The sequence below is a fragment of the Coffea arabica genome, chromosome 3c (assembly GCF_036785885.1).
Source record: "Coffea arabica cultivar ET-39 chromosome 3c, Coffea Arabica ET-39 HiFi, whole genome shotgun sequence".
Lineage (NCBI taxonomy): Eukaryota > Viridiplantae > Streptophyta > Magnoliopsida > Gentianales > Rubiaceae > Coffea > Coffea arabica.
In genome coordinates, this window is record NC_092314.1 from 24,755,527 (window position 1) to 24,779,873 (window position 24,347).

At 38.0% G+C, this 24,347-nt stretch overlaps 1 protein-coding gene across 1 annotated transcript; it reads left to right on the forward strand.

The window, feature by feature from the left end:
- The first annotated feature begins 21,340 nt into the window (after positions 1 to 21,340).
- Positions 21,341 to 23,239, forward strand: LOC113735756 (uncharacterized). Its single transcript, XM_027262747.2, has 2 exons — positions 21,341 to 21,703; positions 21,851 to 23,239. The coding sequence occupies exons 1-2, from the start codon at positions 21,341 to 21,343 to the stop codon at positions 23,237 to 23,239; spliced, it is 1,752 nt and encodes a 583-aa protein (XP_027118548.2).
- The last annotated feature ends 1,108 nt before the right edge of the window (positions 23,240 to 24,347 follow it).

Here is a 24,347-nt window from a genome sequence, read left to right on the forward strand (position 1 = left end):
GCCCATCTCTCGCCGGGGCTCAGTCGATCAAAGAACTATCAACTCAAATGAAAATGATGAATTACCTCCCAAGCAAGGGAGTGTAACCCTAATTGAACCATAATCACTACGCCAACTATCCAAAGCTTAGTATATATAGCTAAATGTCAACTTAGCACTCTACACTTAATTTACATAGCATAAGTCGAACTTATGAATTCAAACTTACAAGTCTTCTCAAACAAAAGTTACAAATCTCCAAATACAAGTTCAAAGCAAAATAAATCTAAGAAAGTTCTAGATCAAGTCCATTCCCGATCTGTTAAGGAAAACAAAGGGAATGGGGTGAGCTAAAGCCTAGTGAGGTTCCAAGTAAACAAGTAATCACATAGCCAAATAAGAGCACATTATAATTAAGTAGAGATCATAATATAATCAAGTAGAGACCATACAGTATGAAAACAATTTAATCACAGTTCAATTCAAGGATACGGGTGGCTTTCAAAAGCTAGAAACCACTTGAGCTTGATCATAACCGCATCTGTTGACTCTCCGTCAACATTTGTCTTCATAGAATATAAAGTCTGTAGAACACCATTTTCATCATTCTCCGTCCACCAATCAACCCCCTACCGGGCCCGCACACCATAAATAGTAATTTGGTAATACTCGAGTATACCGATTTCCAGTGTTCAGTAAACAGTCCCCAAGGTTTATCGGCCTTCTCGACCAAGCCCATGCTAGCTCGATAGAACCGACTCACCTATGAGGTTGGGTACCCAAACAGTAGCAGTAGTTGATGGGATATCACCTAAGCAACTCAAACACAGTCATATATAGAGATATCACATCTCATAATAACAGTCTATAGAGCCTCAGTGGAAACAAGGGAGGTCAAGTGCGATAAAGTATACGTTCGCCTCCATTTTTATCAAAACAGTGTTTCGCTCAAACAGTCGCAAATCAAGTATTTCAAATATTCAGATATTTCACATAACAAGTAGCAAGTAGTGGAACACTCACCTGTCAAGCAATGTAGTGGTCAAACGTCAAGTATCTCAGTTATAACCACCTTCGTTTCTCAATCCTAGGGTAATGAGTGAAACCGTTAACAAATTAGGTTCATTTCCCACTCATTTGTAGGGTCATCAAGTCACCAGTAGCTCAGACAAGTCGGCTGATTTTCCAACTCTGGATCAGCCCTAACCTCAAGCAAAACTACATTAGTTCTTGGTGCTATCTTCATTTATTTTGGTTCAAATTTATCCAAATCAGTCCTCAAATATTCATATACTGGGATTCAAGTCACCTAGTACCATTGGAGCTCACAATGTAACACATAAACATGTTTAAGAATGACCATAGTAGTCTAGTTATCAAGGGAAACCAAAACAGTCCACTAGTGGTCTAACCAACCACTTTACTTGCTTAAATTTCATTCCAACTCATACATGATATTAATCAATGTCTAGCCAAGTTTCTTAGGCTTGATTAAGGCGCAAATAAACCACAAAAATCAAGGAGAAACCCTTCCTTCAAATACTGGTCAGCCAAGGCAAAGAAAACAGTCCATAAGTTCACATATTCATCCAACCTTCATCCTCCAATGATTTTCACTTAACAACATATCAAGTGTTAAATCTAACTCAAAAGAGGTTTAAAACATGTTAATACTTCATAAACAACCATGAACAAGGTTCAAACATTTCATCAAACACTTGGTAGGCATACTAACTAACTCAACTACTACTTGTTTAATTCAAGAGATTAACTCCAAATCTCAACCAAAACAACTTGTAGTTTGCCATTAAAACTTAAAGTACATGATAAAACACCATAAAACTATCATTTAAAGAATATTTACTTCTCTTGTAGGAAGCTTGTACTACCAAATCAATCCACCAAAATGAAAGTTTCAAGCTTGAATCAAGTACTAGGGTTGGAGGAAAGTTTCTCACTAACTCAAAATTTTTCTCTTTTGGTTTTTGCTCTTGATTCAACTAGGTTAGAATGCAATAATATGGAGGTCTCTCTCTTCCTTAACAAGCCTCAAGGAGTTCAGCAATTATGAGGAAAGAAAAGGCTAAGCTTAGTTTAAATTGTTTTCTAACCTTTGGTCAAACAAAACACTTGGCTATTTTAATAAAGAAGGACTACCAGTCTCTTGGTATCAGGATCCTATCTCTGTCCATGTTTATTTTGATGTTTGCAATGAGTGTGATGAATGTCATTTGGAAAGGATTTTTTATTCAGAACTACCAGATTTATCTAGTAGAAGAAAATCAAAGCCTCAACATTTTGAACCTCGACCTTGCAAACCAGATCTGGACCCTCAAGACCTAGATACAGATACTTTTGTCTCTGAAAGGAGTAAATTCAATGGCTACCAGATTCCTTCTATTTGGGTTCCTAATCCTTTAGAAAGACTACACCTCCTTCAAAAAAAGATCTTCATCCTTATTATAAAAAATGTCTTGATATCTTGGAAAAGGAGGCAAAACAGTGTAATAAAGAATGGAAACCAAAATCTTTTTGCAAATTTGAACCATTGATATCAAGTCATGCTCCCCAAGTCCAAGAATGTTTCATGTTTAGAGAAGAAGATTTTCCTAATCTAGAAACCTTCAACAAGAATGGTTGTGAGGCCCCAGTCCGTTCTATGTTAATATATTCATTAGTTGGGCGGTAACGTTTGGTTTCGGGAGTATTTCGAAAACCCTAAGTAGGGATTTAAGATTTAAACCCTAGTTATGTATTGGTTACAAGTTCGAGTGGTGATTAAAGTTAGTAAGGTTAATGTGTGTCTTAGTGTGGGTAAGAATAGGTTTAATCCATTTTGTATAGATTAATTAAGTTTAAGAAGGTTAGAAACCCTAAGTGAGCAAAATCCCTAATGTTATGATTTATTAGAAGTTTTAAGTGGGTTTAAACCTAATTTTGCCCTTGACAAAAAGGTTATTGTTTAACTACTTTTATGTGGGATAAAGTATGCTTAAGTGTAAGTGATTAAGATGAGAAAGTGATTAGTGAAATAATTAAGCGTGATTATATGTTTTAGATTAGATTAAGTTATGACTTATGGAGTAAATTGAAAGGTTATCAAATGTTTGAGGGAAAATGTATATGAAAGAGAAAGTTGAAGTGCAAGGGTGAAAACAACAAATAAAGCATTTTTGTGATTGGTTAGCTATAAGAAATATCTCCCAAAGCTTTGACTATATGTTGTCTTACAACTTATAAGAAACAAGACAAAACAAAACAAAAACAAAACAAAAATTGAAGAGAAATTTGAGAGAGAGGGCCGGCCACTTTGAAGAGAGAAAGTGAGAAAATTTCTTCAAAAATCTTCAAGTTTTAGCTTCCATCTTGGGTTTGGATCTTGGAGCAACAACTTGGGTGCTTGATTAGTGAAGGTTAATCATCTACAAAGCTTAATTGAAGGTATGCCTCTTACTTGAAAGTTAAACTTTTGGGGTTTTAGTTTCTAAGCCATGGAAATGATGTATTATGTTATGATTATGGATTTATTTGATGGATTTGATGTGTATAGTGTAGTTTCATGGTTAATTTTAGTGTTATTTGGTTGCTGAAAATTCGGTCAAGAAGAGGAAAAAAATTTGGGTTTCTTGCTAATGCTTTCCTTACTTGTTTTAGTTGAGAAATGGACTTGTAGTGGTTATGTTTGATGAATTGCCTCACTTGATTTGGTTGGTTACTTGCAAAAATTTGATTTGGGTTAAGAAACCCTAAACTCCATTAGGCTAATTTAGCTTAGCTTGTGGTTAGTGAGATAGAGTTTAGTTAGTGAGAGGTTGGATTAAGTTCATTGGTGCAAATGAAATTTGGTTAGGGATTGTGGTTGATGTTTGTTAAATTTGGACTGATTTGGGAAGAGAATTTCGGACCAATTAAGAACTGAGATATATAAGGATTATTTGGTATCAAAATGGATAAAAATCTGGTATAAGAATCGTAGGAACGGACCGTGCGACTTCGGCGCGCGATAACGGCAAAACTGGGAAACAGGACAGTTTAACAACTGAAATTCGGCTTCATTTTTCTTAATGCTATATACGGATTTAGGAATTCCTCAAAACATGAAAGTCGTAGCCCCTTGAGTCTTGTTTATTCCTGTAAAATTTCAGGTCCATCGGATTAGCGTAGCCTGAGTTATCGACGAAATGCTCAAGCCTGTTTTGACCCTTTGATTCTGCGCGTTTTTCTAGTTTAGCTTCTGCCGTGATTTTTCGGTTTTGATCCCATTCGATCTGGGTGTCGACTCCTTCATAAGAAATTTAGATCTTGGTCTCACCTTCGAATTGGTATAAAGTACGTGGAAAACCGAGTTCCGTAGCTCCGGTTATGATCAAAACAATATCGCTCGTCAGAACTGCCTTGTATTTGGACAGTTCTGACGGGTACTTTGGCACTCGAATTTTGTTTTGTTCTGAATAGATTCAGGTCTTGGACAAAACATGAAAGTTTTAGCCTTATGTCTCAGCTTTCTAATGCCTTTGGAATTTCTTAATTTCGATTTCTGAGCCGTGAGTTACGGCCTTGTAAACAGGGCCTGTTTGGTAACCCGCAATGAAACAGCTGGCACTATTTCGTGCATTTTTGACCTATACCTAGTGAGATCTGGGTTGAAATGTCTTCACGAAAATTGTAGCCCTTTCTCTTAGCTTCGAAACGGTGTCTCACCCACTTTGATCCGACACTCCTAGCCTAATTTTTGACCAAAACGGTTTGAGATGGCCGATTTGGCCATTTCCGTTTGCCGTTCCGCGCGGACGTGTGCGGCCGTTTTGCCGTTTCCGCACTTGCGCGTGCCAATTTTGCCGTTTGGCTTATTTCAAGTACGTTAGTTGCCATTTGTGATATATTGTGACATAATCTTCGATTTCAGACAGTGGTGAGCTAGGCGGTGCCGGTGGGGCCCACTATTAGCCAACACACAAAGTGAATTCCACCTTTATACTACTGTTGGTATTTTGAGTAAGTATTCAGGCCGCTCTTATGTGTTAGTTGTTTATGTGTTTCGTTATGCGTAAAAAGGGTACCTAGGCGAGAGTGTACTTTATCGCGCTCGACCTAAACCCTAATTTGCGCACATATTTGTACATGGCTTATGTATATGAGCAATTTTGGAACTAAAACCCTTGAGCTGGTGGCTCAGGGTGACTTTTGAATAATTTTGTGAATTTTGTGAGTTTGAGGTTGAACTCAATACCTAGAGGGACTATTCGAGCCGGTTAGGGCTTGGTCGAAGTCAGTCCAACTTGGTTTGAGGTCACCAAGTTTGTGAACCCGGTTCGCTGAGTATGTGGACCAATTTTGTGACCCGAGCTTGTGACTCAAGCTCAAGTTTGTGATTTCGTTCGCCTGGGCAAGTTTGTGAGGTGACTGGCCAGTGAGGGTGATAAGGTGTCGGTGGGTGTACAAGTGAAGTTCTACGGACCTTATTTATGGTCGACGGAGTGTCGACAGGAGATCACGCATGGCAAATGACTTGGCTTTGGAGCCACCCGTATCCTTATTATGTGATGTTACTTTTCTGCTTTTGCTTTACTCTTACTGTGTAATTGGTGTTACGTGAAATTTACGCTTTTGCCCCTGTTTACTTACTAAGCTTTTAGCTTACCCCATTCCTTTTGTTTTCCTTAGCAGGGGCCGACGCGGGTACGTTTGGGCACTTACACTAGTATAGTATAGTTAGACTTGCTTGTAATAGCGGACAATTAGGATGTTTGTTTTTATTGTGGTGGTTTGTATAAGGACCCTTCTTAGGGTCTACCTTTTGGTTTTGTCTGTAATTATAAGGATGTAATAGTTTGAGCAGGTACTTTTGGGGAATGTACTTATAACTCTTTTGGGATTGCATATATATGTATAGTACTCTTTTGGATTTTCTGGCTTTTATTGTTTTAAGTTTCGAGTCCTGGCGCGAGCTAGGCAGGCAGCCCGCCGATACCCTAGGGTTCGCCCTTGGGAGAAGTGGGGTCGTCACAATGGTTCTCGACATACCCCAAAGATCCAAAATGTTGCCTCAACAGTTCTACCCAGCGGAGAAACTGTTAGACCAAACCTCACGGAAGATGTTCTTAATTGGCAGACTAAGAATTCTCTTGTCCAGAACATTGCTCTTACATCTATTCACAAAGAAGTATTTGAGCTAAAAGGTAAGGTTGACCAAATTGATAACACTGTGACCACTCAACATTCTCAGGTATCTCATATGACTGAAGTTTTTGAAAAAAGACTTCAAGAGCTTAAATATATTATGCCTGCAGATCCTTCTTCCTTAGCTGATTTCATTTTAAACAAAGAAAAAGAAACAAAATTCATTCAGAATCAGCTACATGTGTTATGAACTACAGGAGAAGTTCCCACATATGATATAGGACCAACTACACTTCCTCCGAAGGTAAGTTCAATTTTTGGAGCAACGCCTCTCAGAAATTGGCCAACACCATTCTATTTTGGTGGTGTTACTATACCATCACTATCAATGTTTTTCCCAGAACCATAGCCACAATCTTCAAAACCTTTTGATATTGCAGCAACTCTACGACAATATCGTAGAAATAAACAAATTCAAAAGGATGTTGAACGAGCATAACAGTTGGCTGATAAAGACCAAAAGAAAGCTGAAGATGAAAGAAAAAGGAAGGAAAAACAAATTGTTCAAGAACAACAGGAGCCACCATCATCATTAATGTTTAATATACATACTAATCCTATTTTTTCTCTTGAACATGAAAGGAAAGCAAATGAAGCTACAAAGGTCTATGATAATACTCTTTCATCTATGTTAGATGAACTTCATGATGATTCAGTCCCATATATTTCAACTTATACTGAACACCAAGAAGATTCCTCTGAAGACTCTAGTTCATCAGCAAGATCTTTTTCAAAATCTTCAGATACTAATCAAGATTCAACAGACACCTTTTCTGAACAGTCATCTGATGAAGAAAAAGAAATTATTCCTCAGATTCATATGGCTAATCCTGAAGTAGTTCATCCTGATGACAATGATAATGAAGAAAGAGAAGGTGAGACATCACATGATAGACCACAAAGAGCTTCTTTTCCAAAATCCAAGGGAGTACCCTTATTTACAATTGATAATGTTCCACCTGAAAAGTGGGAAGCAAAATTCCAAGAATTTCATGCTTGGATGCTTGCCCAAAAATCTCACTGAAGAATCTCACTTTGAAATTTTATCTACTTTTATAGCTCATTTGTCTGGAATTCTTAAAGACTGGTGGACAACTATTGGAGATGCAGATAAGATGATGTTTCTGACAAGAAAAGACTTTATGGAAAACATCCATCTTTTGCATTTAACATTCATCGGAAATGTTAGAGAAAGCCAGGAAACAAAGAGAAAAGAATTCTTCCAAATGAAATGTTTATCTTATGATCGACATGATCTAAATAAACATTTTAAAAAGATGATTAAATTGTTTTATTCTCTTGGTGCAGATATCAATCTTAAACAAGCATTTATCAGTTCACTTCCAAAGCCACTTGCAGATGGTGTAGATGTATATCCATAACAAGAATGGATCTATATTAAATCTCACTATTGGACAAATCAAACAAGCAGTTTTCCTATCTCTTGATGATCTTTGTCACAAGAGGAAAGTTATTTGAGAATATCTTAAAGGAGATGTTTGTTTGGATCAAGCCTGCAAGAAACCAGAATTGATTACTAAGGGAAAATGTCAAGCTTGTGCTCCCTCTCGAAGAAGAAAAGGGTTTAGAAAGTTCAAAAGATTCAAAAGCTTCAGTAAATCTTATAAGAACTATCCAAGACAACCCTTCAGAAAAAATGGAGATATTTTAGACGTAAGTCTAAAAAATTCAGAGGAGCCAAAGGAAACAAATGCTTTATTTGTGGAAAGCCAGGACATTTTGCAAAGAATTGTCCGCAAAATCAGAAGGGAGTAAAATTAATTTCTGAAATTCAAAATGAATTACATTTTCAAATCTCTGACATAGAATTTGAATTCTCTGAACAAGAAGAACCAACTGATTCTACTTTGTTGGCTTTACAGGTCCCAGAAGCAATCTTAAGCCTTCGCCCTGTTGCTTTAACCAATAAGGAAGAGAATGATAAGGAAGTTTATCCACAAACCCTCATTCATATTTTACTGGATAAATATTCTAAACCTATTCCTCTTATTGTTTTTTTTTTATACAGGAGCTCATACATCCATTATGAGGAAAGATATCTTACTGGACTCATACTAGATTTTAGAAGTCAACAAGTTTCGAGGAGCTGATGGGAATATTTTTGAAACTAAGTTTATTACAAAACATCCCATTACTCTTAAACTTTTGCCAGATTGTTTTGTTACTTCAAGATTTCTAGGAGCAAATTTCACTAGTAAAGATTTGTTATTGGGATTTGATCTTTATAAACAAAATAAATATCTTATTACAGGTCAAGGGATAAAATCAAAAAAGTTTTTCAAACCTTTTATTGATATCCCTAAACTGTATTTGATACAAGAAGAAAGTTTTCATAAAGATCAACTCCAGCAAATTCAGACTCAGATTATTCAAGAATCATGCTCATCAAATCATCAAGAGTTTTTACAAAAATGTGATCATCCCTTGTGGGAAAACCCTAATTTTTATATCCGACTTCTCTTCAAAAAGAATGAGGATATTAATCCCACAAAAGCTAGCCATTCAGGAATGAATCCTGATGACACCAAGTTTGCAGAACAGGAATGTCAAGAACTCTTGAAGTTTGGACTTATTGAGACTTCACATTCTCAATGGGCATGTCAAGCATTCTATGTGAATAAAAAATCTGAGCAGGTAAGAGGGAAAATGAGATTGGTAATTAATTACCAACCTCTCAATATTTTCCTACTTGATGATAAATTTCCAATTCCCAATAGATTTACACATTTTACCCAGATATCCAAAGCAAAATGGTTTTCCAAATTTGATTTGAAATTTGGATTCTGGCAATTGGGAATTCATCCTGAAGATAGGCTTAAAACTGATTTTTGTATTCCTAATCATCATTTTCAATGGAAGGTCATGCCCTTTGGATTAAAGACAACACCTTCTCTTTTCCAAAAAGCAATGATAAAGATTTTCTAGCCTATCTTGCATTCTGCATTAATCTATATTAATAACATACTTCTTTTCAGCGATACTTTTGAAAAACATCTCACATTACTTAAAGATTTTCATAATATTGTTAAGCAATATGGGATAATACTTTCTGAAAAGAAAATGTTCTTGGCACAACAAGAAATTTCTTTCCTTGGCATGAAAATTGCTAAGGGACAATGTACAGCTGAACAACATGTTGGACAATCTGTCAAGGATTTTCCAGAAGAAAATCTGTCAAAAACACAAGTTCAGTAATTTTTTGGAATTGTCAATTATGTCCGAGAATTTATTCCTAAAGTTTCAAAGCATATTAGTCCTCTGACTAAAATGCTCAAAAAGAAACCTCCTTTTTGGGGTTCTTCACAGACTCGAGCAATCCAAACTCTGAAGAAAGAACTTCAAAATCTTCCTACCCTACATATCCCATCTGATGGAAAAAGAATTTTGTAAATTGATGCCAGTGATAAATTTTGGGGAGCAGTACTTCTTGAAGAAGATGAACAGGGAATAAAGCATTGTTGTGGTTTTGCCAGTGGAAGGTTCAAAATTTCTGAACAATATTATCATTCCACTTTCAAAGAAATTCTTGCAGTCAAAAATGGTATAAAGAAATTCTCTTTCTTTCTTATATCTCATCATTTTTTGGTTGAAATGGATATGGGATCATTTCCTAAGATGCTGCATTTCAAACAAAAACTTGCTTAGATGGTCAGCATGATTTTCCCAATATTCTTTTGATGTTAAGAATATCAAGGGAAAAAAGAATATTGTTGCTGATTTCTTTTCAAGAAAAGAACCCTTACCTTAACAAGCCTTATCTATCCAAGTTTTCCCCTGCTTAATGTTTACACCTATTTCTTCAGAACCCCTAGATGTTCATCAAATTCTTTATCCATGGGAAAATGAAGAAATTGAAAGAATCCGAAATCAATATGAGCCAGTAATTTTTAGTTCATATGGAGGATCAATTTTAAGTCCTTTTGGTACTAATCTTGAATATCCATTCTGTCAGATCTTCATTGCAAGACATGATGATTTTCCCAAACCACTGTTATGGTATTTCAGTTGTCTTTGCCATCAATATCATATCTTGATGGAATTTCAATCACCATTCTTTAATCAGTCCTTAAATCCAAATCTTCAAACCTTTTTACAATGGTTTCGACCATTAACATATTGGTTTGGATTATTCTCAACTCAGTCTAAATATGTTATTTTTCATTTTCATAGACCCTGCAGCTTGATAAACAACCAATTTCAATCTTGTCCAAGTACAGTCATTTATAAAGAAATGAATCATACTATTTTAGACCTTAATGATGAATATGAGGCAGCACGGAGGTATATCTTTCAAGAAAACAAATGCATTCCTCCTGAAATTTGGCCCGGTCACTATGTTTCATGGAATTATCATTCCAGTCATCCTCATTGGACCAGAGTAAAAAGAGCTAAAAAAGAATATCAGGACAAAATGAATGACACTGTGATGCAAGATTCCCAAGATCCATATGATACATCACAAAGCTCCATGGCTACCTCATCGATCTCTTCTTATATTTTCAAGAACAAATCAGAACTGAAAAGCATGGAAAATAAAAGAAGAAACAAGGTAGCACATGAAGATTACACTGAGATGTACAATATTACTGATCCAACTACTACCCCGTCAGATACTCTAGATGATGATTATAAGTGGGCATGGAATGATGTTGACATGGATAGGTCCCCATAATAAAAGCCAAGTTTGTTGTTTGCTTTTACGAAAGGCCGTTTGTTCTCAAAAGCCAAGTTTGTTGTTTGCTTTTACGAAAGGCCGTTTGTTCTCAAAGGCCAAGTTTATTGTTTGCTTTTACGAAAGGTCATTTGTTCTCAAAGGCCAAGAGTCAAGTGTGTTTTACTTTTCTGAAAGGCCATTTGTTCCCAAAGGCAAAGATTGTGTTATTCTTGATTTTGATGATCACAAAAGCACTTTGAAATGCTTATCTAATTCTCTCCAAACATAAAAGTTTTGATTTTTAGAGAATCAGGTATAAATGAATCAAGGATAGAAAATCAACTAAAAGAAGAAGCAAAAACAGGGTACTCATACCGGACGTCGAAAAGGAATCTGTCGGACGTCCAAAAGGATGAAGAACATCAAGAAGGAAACTCTGTCGGACGCTTGTAAGAAAGCATCGGACGTCCAAAAGGATCGGACGTAGGCTTCGGACGCACATCAATCTCATCGGACGTCCTAAAAATTCCACAAAGTGTTGATGACTCTCTGTTGACGATCGGACGCTGATGCTGTCGGACGATAATATCCCATAGGACGTCCGAACGACAACTTGGCTGATTTTCGGACGATGGGATCGGATGATGATTAATCTGTCGGACGTAGGACGTCCGAACGACAACTTGGCTGATTTTCGGACGATGGGATCGGATGATGATTAATCTGTCGGACGTCCGACGGGCCCAACGGCTAGCTGACTCTTCATCTGCCTACTATCCGTTGGAAACATTATTGAAGCCAATTTTTGGTACCCTTTAAATACAAACGTTTCTGAACCAGTGAGGTACTTTTGCTCACTTTGTTTATAAGATCTGAAGAAATATTTTAGCAAGAAAATAGTCTCCTAAGCTAGATTTGTTCTCCAAGTGGTGTGAATTTCTTGTAAGCACTTCTCTTGTGTTTGAAATTTTCAATAGTGTAGCTTTGTTGAGGGTTATCTGAGTGATAGTAAAACTTCCTAGCTTGACTAAGTGAGGCTTGGGGCAAGGAGGAAGTGATCCCTCCATTGTACATTGAGTTGATTTTGTTCTTCAAAGAGAAGGTGCTCATCATTGTGATTGGTGTTCAAGTTTAAGGAAAGCTTGGTAGACAATCGGTTTGATACTCTATCTTATTCTTTTTGTTTAATAAAATTCTCATTGCTTATATACTCTCTTATTTCTGATCAACATTGTTCTCTCCTTTAAATTTACTTGGTTGATCACTGCTAGAAAAGAAGGTAAATTTTTATTAAAGAAAAAAGTGCATAAACTCAATTAAAGTTTTTTAATCAACCTAATTTAACCCCCTCTTAGGTTGTCTTTGGGCCTTACAGATTATCATGTATAAATAGATGATACTCTCCATATGGAAGGATCATCGAAGTTTGATCAAAATTTTATAAAGACTTGTTTGTTTATATCCTCCATGGCATTCTAAGTTTTAAAATTCACCAAGGTTGGCCAAGAGATCCTTATAGCTGTGTATTGCTTAGATTTTCATAGCTTTGTCCTAACTTGTTTTTGTGATAAAAGTCCCTTGAACTCTTGAAAGCCCAAAGGAGAGAGGCTATTGTGTGAGAATCCTCATTTTTAAAGTACAAATTTCCCAAATTAATTGCCTTATTCTAGGATTTAAATCACATATTATATGCCATTACATTAGCTTTTCTAGGTGTTACAATAATTTTCATGCATTACACTTTATTCCTTTTACTTGTAGTAAAGCATTTTTTTTGAGTTGATTTTAATTATACACCACTTACATTTTATCAAGTGTCTTTATATTAGTGGTAGAAATCTTACATGTAGGATTATAGGTGTTAAAATATGATTGGTGCACTTGGAAAGGTTAGTTAGAGGTGTTAAAATATTATTGGTGCGTTTGGAAAGATTAGTTAGAGGTGTTAAAGAATGATTGGTGCATTTGGAAAGGTTAAGACACCATTAGTCAAAGATTAAGAAAGAATTGGACAAGTAAGTGGACATGTGGCAAAACTTTAGCCAAGTATCTTATTGGAACCAAGATTAGAAGACTATATAAACTAGCCAAAGCCTTCTTTTTTTCTGGAGTGCTGGCCGAATTTCTGGTTCAAGAGAGAGAGAAAGAGTGAGCTACATAATCTTGTTTTCTTACCCTAGCAAACCAAGAACAACAATCAAGAGAGAAAAATCTGAATTAGTGAGAGAGTTCCTACAACTCCAAGTGCTTGATCCAAGCTTGAGGACTTATTTTGGTGGATTGATTTTGGTGGTTCAAGCTCACCACAAGAGAGGTACATGTTCTTTAAATCTTGGTTTTTGATGATAGAACATGCACTTGAAAGTGTTAATAGCAAAGATACAAGTTGTTTGGTTGAGATGTTGAGTTAGTTTCTTGAAGTAAACAAGTAGTAGCTAGGTTTCTTAGTATGTATACCAAGTGTTTGATGAAATGTTTGATTCTTATTCATGTTTGTTTATGAGGTATTATTATGTTTTAAACCTCTTTTGAGCTTGAACTACCACTTGATATGATGATTGAGTAGAAAACATGTAAGGATGAAGATTGAACAAATGTTGAAAAGTGTGGGCTGGTTGCTTTGTCTAGGCTGGGCGGTTCTTGTAGGAGGGATTTTCCCTCAATCTTGTTGTTAAATTTTGTCCTTATCAAGCCTAATAAACTAGGTTAACTATTGGTTAAGCCTATGAGCAAGTTGGAATGGAGTTGAAGCAAGTAAAGTGGTGATTTTGAACCATTAGTAGACTGTTTTAGGACTCTTGTAGTTATGGGATCATTATGGCTACCTTAAATCATGTTGTATGTTATATTGTAAACTCCATTGATTCTAAGTGACTTGAATCCTTATATATGATCACTTGAGGAGTGAATTGGGTGAATTTGAATCAAAACTAATGAAGTTAGCCCTAGAACTAGAGTAGTTTGGTATAGGATTAATGTTGATCCAGGGTTGGAAAAACAGCCACCTTGTCTGAATTACTGTTGTTGATAGGAGACGAACCACGGTGTGAGCTTAGTACCGTTGGAAAGCCCTTCGAGTCTAGTTTCCAACGCCACTGACGGCACCTAATTTTGACTTTTCTACTGTGATTTATGACCATTTTCCTAAGACTGCCAGGGCATGGCTGTGCAACCCGAGAAGAAATCCTTAAGCATAATTGGAACTTTTCTTTTGCCAAACTTTCATGCACCTACTAAACTTGTTTTCTCATGAACTTTTACCATGGTTTGGACCTTGTTTGCATGACGGATTAAGTAGCTTAGACTACTCACTTGGTCTCTTATTAAGCCTAACCTAGTGGGGCATGAATCTAATTGTTAACGATTTCGCTCGTTGCCCTAGGTTTGGGAAACGAAGGTGACCGTAACTAAGACGTTTGACATCGATTGCTTCTTTTGATTGACAGGTGAGTGTTCCACTACCTGCTACCTGCTTATGTGAAATATTTGAATACTTGATTTACGACTGTTTGAGCCAAACACTGATTTGATAAAATTGGAGGCGAGTGTGTACTTTATCGCACTTGTCCTCCCTTACTTTCCATTGAGGCTCTTTATACTGCTATTGTGAAATGTGAATCCTCTATATGTGATTGTTCTTGAGTTGTTTGGGTGATATCCCATCAACTACTACTACTGTTTGGGTACCCAACCTCACAGGTGAGTCGGCCGTATCGAGCCAGCTAGGGCTTGGTCGAGAAAATCGATAAACCTTGAGGACTGTTTACTGTTCACTGAAACCGGTATACTCGAGTATTACCTAACTACTGTTATGAAGTGCGGGCCCGGTGGGGGGTTGATTGGTGGACGGAGTCAGGTGAAAGTGGTGTTCTACGGACTTAATATTCTGTGTATACAAGTGTTGACGGAGTGTCAATGGAGACATTTATGATCAAGCTCAAGGGGATTTTGGCTTTTGAAAGCCACCCGTATCCTTGAATTGAATTGTGATTAATTGTTATTATATCATACGGTATTTACTTGATTATTCTATGCCTTAAACTGGCTGTGTGTTTACTTGTTTTACTTGGAACCTCACTGAGCTTTAGCTCACCCCACTCCCTTTGTTTTCCTTAACAGATCGGGGATGGACTAACGGTCGAGGGCTTTCTTAGCTTTGTTTGCTTGAACTTGTAACCTTTTGTTAAGATGACTTTACCTTTTACTTTTGTAAGCTTGAATTTCTAAGGTTGACTTATGTTATGTAATTCGTAGTATGAAATGGTAAGTGTGACTCTTAGCTTGCCGTATTAAGTTTGGAAAGTTGATTGATAGTTATGTGTTATTAGGATTGTACAATTTAATTTGAAGTTATTTTCCCAGTTATTTTGAGTTGCTAGTTCTTTGATCGACTGAGTCCCGGCGAGAGCTGGGCAGGCAGTCCGCTGATACCCTAGGGTTCGCCCTAGGGAGAGGTGGGGCTGTCACAGTTGGTATCAGAGCCTAGGTTTGAATTAGCCTGGGCGAATTAGAAATTTCCGACTTAAGGATTCTATTTTATTAATTCCCTTAAAAGTACTAAAGTTTATCTACACTTTTATGTAGGATGGACGGACCTAGCAGCCATAGTAATAGTCCTGTTGGTGAGAAGCCCCAAGGAGCCCTTCCCGTGATTAAGTATCAAATCCGGCCTGGAGGATCTAGAGTTTATTGGAGCCCGTCAAACCGCTATAGGCGTTGCGAGTGCCGTCATATTTATGGCTACGCTAATGAAGTGGTATTGGCGGTGGTAAAAGAGCGTAAGGAGCTTGCCAGGGATTGAAGACACCAAATTTTTGAATTAATTTTTGTATGTTTGGTTTTAGTGATAATTGGTTGATTTTTGTTTAGACGGTTTGCATTTTAGTTCTTTTTCGTTTGTCTAGTTTTTTTAGGTTTTATTTTATTTTTATTCCCTTCTTTAGTTTTTTTAATTTATAAGTTTTAGCGTAGCTTTTTTTAGAGAAAAAGAGGAAAGTGAAAATAAACAAAAAAAGGGGGAAAAAGAAAAGGGAAAAATGGTTTAATGCATACTGGCCTATTTTTGAAAAAAGTAAAAGGTTTGAAATTTGAAGAAAAAGTTTTTAGCGTAATAGGCATTATTTACTTTTTGATACATTTTAATTGTTTTTCAAAGAAAAGAGAAAAATATATATTATTATTTCAGGTTACAAGCATTTGTGTTTTTGATTGCATTTTATTGTTATTTAAGTAAAGAAAAGGAAAAAAAGAAAAAAAAAGGAAAAAAAAGAAAATGGATGAAAAATGGAAGTTGTAATTTGCTGTTCAATATTAATTTCTGTTATTATAAATTTTTGTTATTATCATTTATATCATTTTTATTGTTATTAATTTCTGTTTTAATTAGCTAAAAAAAAAAAAAAAAAAAAAGGAAAATTGTTGCCGCAGCATGAAAGCTGCGGACTTACGCAGCTTGCAAAAGAAATCTGGGACGGCTCCTTGGCTGCAATTACTGGAGAAAGGACTCGGTTTTAGGGATTGGAGATGCCCATATAAATAGATAGAGGGGATTGGCAGCCGCAACCAAGGGAGGATAGGAGAGGGGTTTCGGAAAAATCTGGGGAGGACGGACGGCTGGAGAAGAAAACAGAGAAGGGGAGAGAGCTGATGAAAAGAAAAATGGGGGAAGATAGAAAGGGGTTACGGTAGAAAGGCTGAGGAGGGTTGAAAGTTGATAGAGGCTGTCGGCTAAGGAAGGGTGAGAAGGAGTGTGAGAGACGGATGAAAATTGGAAATAGGCCGCCACCATTGTCGCCGAGAGAGCTTCACCAAGAAAGTGACTTTCTGGGCAGATAGAAAACGGAAGAGGAGGGGAGGCCGTGAGCTGCAGGACAAGAAGAAAAAGCTTCGGGCAATGACGGAAGGAAAATTGCAGGAATCCCTTCTGCAAAAGTTCGGCCTGGCTGGTGAACTGGCCTACTTTAGGACCAGATTCCCGTTTTGATTCAAGCTTTCTGAAGGACCTTTTGATTTCTGCACACTCTTGGGAGGTCATAGAGGAAATCTCGTTCACAAATCTCTGGGAAAAGATCACAGGAAGACCGCTAAATCAAGAGCCAAAGTGACAGCTTCATCAGCGCGAATTTCTGTAGCGGCGACGTCCGCGGCTTTATTTCTGGAATCAGCAGCGCTTCCTGACATTTCCACTCTCAACGGAACCCGTAATCATCTTCTTAGGTAGCCATATCTCCCTCCCTGGTTTGGTTTAACATGTTTTTACACGAAGAACAAGATCTGTTTGATGTTTCTTTGCCGCGGTCTTTCCTTTGCTGTCTGGTTTTCCACCGTTCTGCATTTAATGGTTTTCTCATGATGCATGTTTACTGAATATACCATTTTCGTTTGGGTCAGATTGCGTATTGATTGATGGGTTTGTTAGCTTTGGTTTTTACTAGTGAAAATCTGTTCGATGTTGGATGCTGTGGAAATAAGGATGAATGTTTGCTTTTGACTTGAGTTTAGCAACCAGAAATGGAGAAGGTTTCATTCGATTCTTTGGCTGATTGGAACATATGTCTTTGCAACTTTCTTTGCTGCATTTTGCTACTTGTTTGGGTGTTAGAAAATGGTGCATTTCGTTGTTTGGATTCTTGATGTTGGGCTGGGAAAGTTGCACTATGAGCTCATGAAGTTGCAGCAGCTTGCGGGTGAAAATTGCATAGGAATAGCTTGGCTGCTGAAATTTCTCTTGTTGCTGGATTTTTAGTTTGCCATCTCAAATTTGCATGAAAATTTTCTGGTTTTACCATTCCCTTGTATGCATGATGAGCTTGATATGAATCTGCCATGCGAAGTGCTGAAACTTAAAATCATTTTGCACGAAAGCTGAAACTTAAAATCATTTTGGCACGAAAGTTTTCATAGGAATCTGCATTTTGAGGAAAAGTTGCGGCAGTTTTGTTTGTCCAACGTTTGCATATTCTTTCCAGAAATTTGCATGAGATCTTTTAAGTTTTCTGCCTGTTTGGATGGTGATAGTGATGTGGCTGCTGTCTAATTTAAAGCTGTGTGTGTTTGGGTTTGTAATTGGAGTTTGAAAAACAAAAGGGTATTCGGATTTTGTGTTGGCTGCGGAAAGCTTAAAGGGCAAGGTGTTGCAGAAATGTGTTTTTCTTTCGTGGATTGCTTGGGCTGCTGAAGTTTTTTCTTTCATAATCTACGGTTTCAGCTTTCATTTTTGTTATCTAGAATGTTAGATGTTTTTAATTGAAGATGGTCCGGGCTGCTGAAGTTGGTTGGGTTGTTAGATGTTTTGTTAAAAAAATCTGATTTGCATGGCTTTGGTGTTAAAAAGAAGGGGTTCTTAAGGGGAAATAAGGTGTGTGCTTAATGATTGTGTTGCACTAGTTGTTTGAAGTATTGAAATGGTGATTGTTTTGAACTAATTAAGTGGAAAGAAAGAAGCCACGGCTGGAAATGAAATTTGTTGCAGAGAAAGTTTCTTCTACGTGATTGCATGGCTTTTGCATGAAAATGATTTTCAAAAATCGCACTCCAACCTCTTGGTTTCCATCTAATGCATTATGGCCCAATTACTTTCCATATTCTTACAATTAGGTCCTAAAACACTTGCACTTTAACCCCCTAAGTTCCCCCTTGCCTTGTTATGGTCCAATTAGTTGAATAATTTAATCACTTTTGTCATTCTAGAATCTTAATTGCTTTGGGTTTGCTTTGACATGATTTTGGGTAAGACGTTTAGTGAGTTTTAGGATGCATTTTGAGGTTCAATAAGTTTTAATAGAATTTTTTAGCTTGGATTTGTGTTCTAAACACATTTTTGTACTTGATTTTTATGGGTCTCATCTTAAGTCATCAATTTTGGTATTTTATTTTACTCTCTCTCTTAGAAATTTTCATGTCCTTCTAATTAAGTCCCACTTGCATTAATCGCTTTGTACATAGTTGGTTTGTCTATGTAAATACTTTAATTGACTCAATTTAGTGTTTAACTTTCATTTTTCATATTTAATTTTTGTTTCATGTGATTATTTGATAATTTAAGTGGTACCTTGACCTTTTTATTATTTTGGAGGGTAAGTTAGTAATTTCACTACGTTAGGGCGTCGCTTCAAGGGAGGTACACTCTATCCTTCATTTGCATTTCATTTGACCCTACGTGCTCCTACGTGTTATGTGAACATGCATGCCTACTCCGCTTTCCTTACCTCCTTGCGTGCATTTACTTGCTTTTACTTTTATTTAAGTTTTATGGGGTATGTGTACACCTCTTGGCTTGTAATAGATAGGGCTCGGAGAGCATCTGGTCCATTCACCCTTCCCCCTTTATGTTTTTATGGGGTATGTGTACACCTCATGGCTTGTAATAGATAGGGCTCGGAGAGCATCTGGTCCACTTCCCCTTCCCCTTGGTTGCTTGTTTTTGTTGCTACATGTTTAATTGCTTTACTAGGCTCTTGCATCTAGTCGAGCATGCTAAATGCTATGTGCTATGTGTTTACGAGTGTTTTGGCATGTCTACTTGCTTTCATAGCCATGAATGAATGGAATGGATGAATGTACGTTTCCGCTAGTCCAACGCTAGTCGGAATTCATAGAATGGGCTAGTCCAACGCTAGACCCTTAGGGATTTCCCCTCATTAGCATATCATTTGCTTGTTCACCACATATCACGCATTTTCCTTAGTTTTATCATTTGGCATGATCCTCGAACCCGTTTTCCCTCCATTTTAGGATTTTTGCATTTCATGCTAGTTATAGGGTTCATTTTGCTTGAGTGTCCCCTTCTGATAAGGGAAACGAGCGAGTGTGGCTACTCGATAGCCTTAGCACGCTAGTTTTGCCTTCTAATCAAAGGGAAAATCAAGTCGAAAAGTTAGGAGTCCACCCCCGTACCCGACTTGTTGCATTCCTCTAGGGTCATACTTTCATTTTTATCACCTACATACTCTCTTAACCACATTTCTTCACATTTCTCAAACCATACTTTTACTACATTTTACCTATCACTTGCTTATTTTCACTTCACAAATGAAATTCCACTTTACCTTATATATTTATTATTCTATTTTCATACACTTGCACACGAAAACACTTGAATTTGTTTTACAATTTCACACAAGCACCTTTATACAATTTCGCACACTTGCACTTGCATTTCTTGCATCTTTCATACACTTTCACACTTGCACGCTTGAATCTCATTTGCATTAATCGACCTCTATGAGGTTTTCCTTTGTTGGCCGCCACAATTCATGTGGTTTGGGACCAAAAGCCTCACAAGAGACATCGTAGAATTTAGGATTGCATTTTTCCTTCCGTTTTGCATTCATATAGTCATATCCAACGTGCGAACATATATTGGGTAGAAAATTAGGAAAGGTAAGGTTAAGTCGCGCAACTAGCCTTGGTTAGGTCAAAGGGGTGCCTTGGATTCTATCCTTGCCTTCCCCTTTGTCAAACGTGACCCCCGAACCTTTTTTTTTGGCTTACGTGGACTAGGAGTCGTTTTAAAAAGGGTTTTACTACTTTGTCTTTAAAAACACTTTTTGGGTGACTTGGTACACCCCAAATCTATACCAAGTGGCGACTCCGTTTTTCATATTTTAAAAAAAAAAAAACCCTTTTTAAATTTCATTTGGCCAAATCGTCGCTTTCCAAAGTCCCATGGCCTTTTACTTTTAATTTTGCACACATTCACACCACACTTCACATCTCACATCATCACACACATTCATTCACTTTCAAAAAGTGGGGCGCGACAGGGATAATGCTAGGCTTGAAGCCGAAGTGAAGCAACTAAAGGAAGCCAATAAGATGCAAGCCGAGCAGATTAAAGAGCTCGAGTATGATAATGTTGAGGGCCAAGAGAGGATTGACGACCTTTGCGCACAGTTGGAGGAAACTCAGGAACGCATGGTAACTAGGACAATGAAGGTGAGGACTAGGGCAGAGTCCATCCTGAATGTCTGTGACGACCTTCTAGGAGAAGCAAGCGTTGAGGCTTCTTATATGGATATTGGTTCAGGAGATGAACCTACTGAGGCTGGGGGGTCAGCTAGTCCCGCCGTTGACTAGGTCTTCACCATTAGGCTAGGATAGGGGATGATTTTGACATTGTACATAGACAGGTTAGGGGATGTGGTGACCTGGTGGTTGTATAGCCCCTTTTGACTACTCGTGTTAGGTTTTGCTTGATATGACTATATCTGTACTTTTGGGACTCGTACTTGCTATTTTGGTTTCGTTAGCTTGTAAATGACTGCTATGAGTATTTTAATGTATAATATTTTGACTGTTGATCTTGATCTTTGACTATTGACTGTTGACTATTGACTTTTGACCTTTGACTTTATTTCGTCATTAATTTTAACTACAGTGCATTTCACTTGCTTGTCGTGATTTCGATTTTTATTTCTTACTTGACTTTTCATATGAGCATCTATCATATAACATATTGCTTACCCGGTTAGTTATCGTACTTGGGCACTAGGCCACTGAGTAATAATGGAGACTAGACAAAGACGTACTCGGGGCCGTGGACGAGAACCCAGGCAAGTCCAGGATCAAGGGGAGGAACAAGGTTCGGTGGCAAATCAAAACCAGGGACCCCGAGGTGATAGAGGGGACCAAGTAGCAACAGCTATTAATCGAATGACTGATTTGTTGGCCCATTTGGTTGACCAGCAGGGTCAAGTACTTGGTAACCAACAAAGGGACCCCGAAGTAGGCGAGGATAGGGCCCTGGAGCGGTTTCAAAAGTTTGCTCCTCCAAAATTTCTTGGAAGACATGAACCTGAAGTTGCCGAGAATTGGTTCGAGCGAATGGAGGATATATTCGCTGCGTTGCATTACTCTGAAGAGAGGCAAGTTACCTTCGCTGTTTTCCAGCTGGAAGGCGCGGCCCGTTCCTGGTGGAACGTAGTGAGGGCCAAGTGGGAAAGGGAGCAAACCCCACGTACCTGGTTAAACTTCACGAGGGAATTCAATGAGAAATTCCTTCCACCCTTAATTCAGGAGAAAAGGGAGGATGAGTTCATTAAACTGCGCCAAGGCACTTCAAGTGTGGCAGAGTATGAAACGCAGTTCACCCAACTTTCCAAGTTTGCCCCAGAATTGGTGGTAAGTGAGCAAAAGCGTATAAGGCGGTTTATACAAGGTTTGAATGTAGAAATCCAAAAGGATTTAGCTGCCGCTCAAATTGACACCTTTAAGGATGCGCTTGAAAAGGCTCAACGTGTGGAGCAGGCCCGATCTCAAGTTCGGACCTTTCAGGCTAAGAAGCGTGGTGCATCTACCAGTACTCCTGGCCGAAGTGATCAGAATGTGCCACCTCCGAAGTTTGGAAAGGGTACGAGTGGAGCCCGAATTGCGGGGACACCAAGAGGTGGAGCTTCATCTAGAGGAGCTCAAGGTAGAAGGGGACAGGGACAACAGAAAACTGTCTCCCTAGGAGTTCCCGCACCCACCACACGTGTAAGCTGTGGATATTGTGGTAAGCCAAATCATACCGAAGACAATTGCTGGAAAAAGTTGAAAAAGTGCCTTGTTTGTGGAAGTTCTGAACACCAGATTGCCACTTGCCCTGTTAAGAATCGTGACGGGAACGGGGGTACCCAGTCGGAAAAGTCAAACCCTAAGCAACCTACCGCCAGTGCAAGTCGACCCAAAACCTCTGCTAGGGTTTTTGCTTTGGACCACCGGCGAGTTCCGGATTCCTCGGAAGTAGTGGAAGGTACGATCCCTATATTCCACCGCTTAGCTAAACTTTTGATTGACCCTGGGGCAACCCATTCTTTTGTGAATCCTGCCTTTATGTGTGGTATTGCTGCGAATCCTGTTAAGTTGCCGTATGATTTAGAAGTGAAAACACCGACTGGGAATCAAAGCCTAATTACCAATATGGTCTATAAAAATTGTGAGATTTGGGTAGGAGAACGGAAGTTAGTGGGTGACTTGATAAGTTTAGACCTTAAGGGGTACGATGTAATTATAGGCATGGATTTGCTGGCCCGTTATAACGCCCAATTGAACTGTAAAACAAAGGTGGTAGAATCCTCAATACCCGGAGAGGCAACTTTATGGTTGGACGTGAGAGGTAGGTTAGCCTTGTCTGCACTTGTTTCGGGAATCCGAGCCAGAAAGTTGTTAAGTAAGGGGGCGCAAGGCTACTTAGCCTTCTTAATTAATACTCCTGGAGATAAAGTGAAACTGGAGGATGTTGTAGTAGTGAATGAATTTCCTGATATCTTTCCCGATGAGTTGAAATCAATGCCATCAGAAAGGGAAATAGAATTTAAGATCGATTTAGTACCTGGAACTGCTCCCATTGCAAAAACGCCATACCGAATGGCCCCCGCCGAACTTAAAGAGTTGAAACTGCAGTTACAAGATCTGTTAGAATGAGGGTTTATTCGAGAAAGTGAGTCACCGTGGGGGGCGCCAGTGTTATTTGTTATGAAAAATGATGGTAGTTTAAGACTGTGCATTGACTATCGTGGCCTAAATGATGTTACGGTGAAAAATAAATGTCCCTTACCACACATTGATGAATTGTTTGACCAACTACAAGGGGCAATAGTTTTCTCTAAGTTAGACTTGAGGCAAGGCTACTACCAGTTACGAATTAGGCAAGAGGATATACCGAAGACTGCCTTTAATTCCAGATATGGTCATTTTGAGTTCGCTGTGATGCCTTTTGGTTTAACGAATGCCCCTGCTGCATTTATGGATTTAATGCATCGAGTCTTTAAACCCTACTTGGATCAATTTGTTGTAGTATTTATCGATGATATTTTGGTGTATTCCAAGACTCGAGAGGAACACGAACGGTGGTAACCTTTTGTTAAGATGACTTTACCTTTTACTTTTGTAAGCTTGAATTTCTAAGGTTGACTTATGTTATGTAATTCGTAGTATGAAATGGTAAGTGTGACTCTTAGCTTGCCGTATTAAGTTTGGAAAGTTGATTGATAGTTATGTGTTATTAGGATTGTACAATTTAATTTGAAGTTATTTTCCCAGTTATTTTGAGTTGCTAGTTCTTTGATCGACTGAGTCCCGGCGAGAGCTGGGCAGGCAGTCCGCTGATACCCTAGGGTTCGCCCTAGGAAGAGGTGGGGCTGTCACATATTGTGTTCGGGAATACCTTCAAAGAGCAAATTATTACTCAGATATGTGGAATCTAATCAGGACTTTGATATTTGGTATCAGAGCCATACCCTGGTGAAATCATTTCCAATCAGTTACTCTGTTTTATGCACAATCAAGATGTTTATTATCCGGGTATGCGCATGAATATTGTAGATCAACATGACGAGCTTATGGCATGGGTACAAAATCATTATGGAAATTATAATTCATGGTATAAGCATATCCATAATACTATTTGCATAAATAGTGATATCCAGTTGTTTGATCAGTGTAGTGATCTAAGTAAACAAGAGTGCTTAGATAGGATAGAATCATATAAACAAGTCATTAAGGAGTTTTCTGAATATTTGCATCCTTGGTC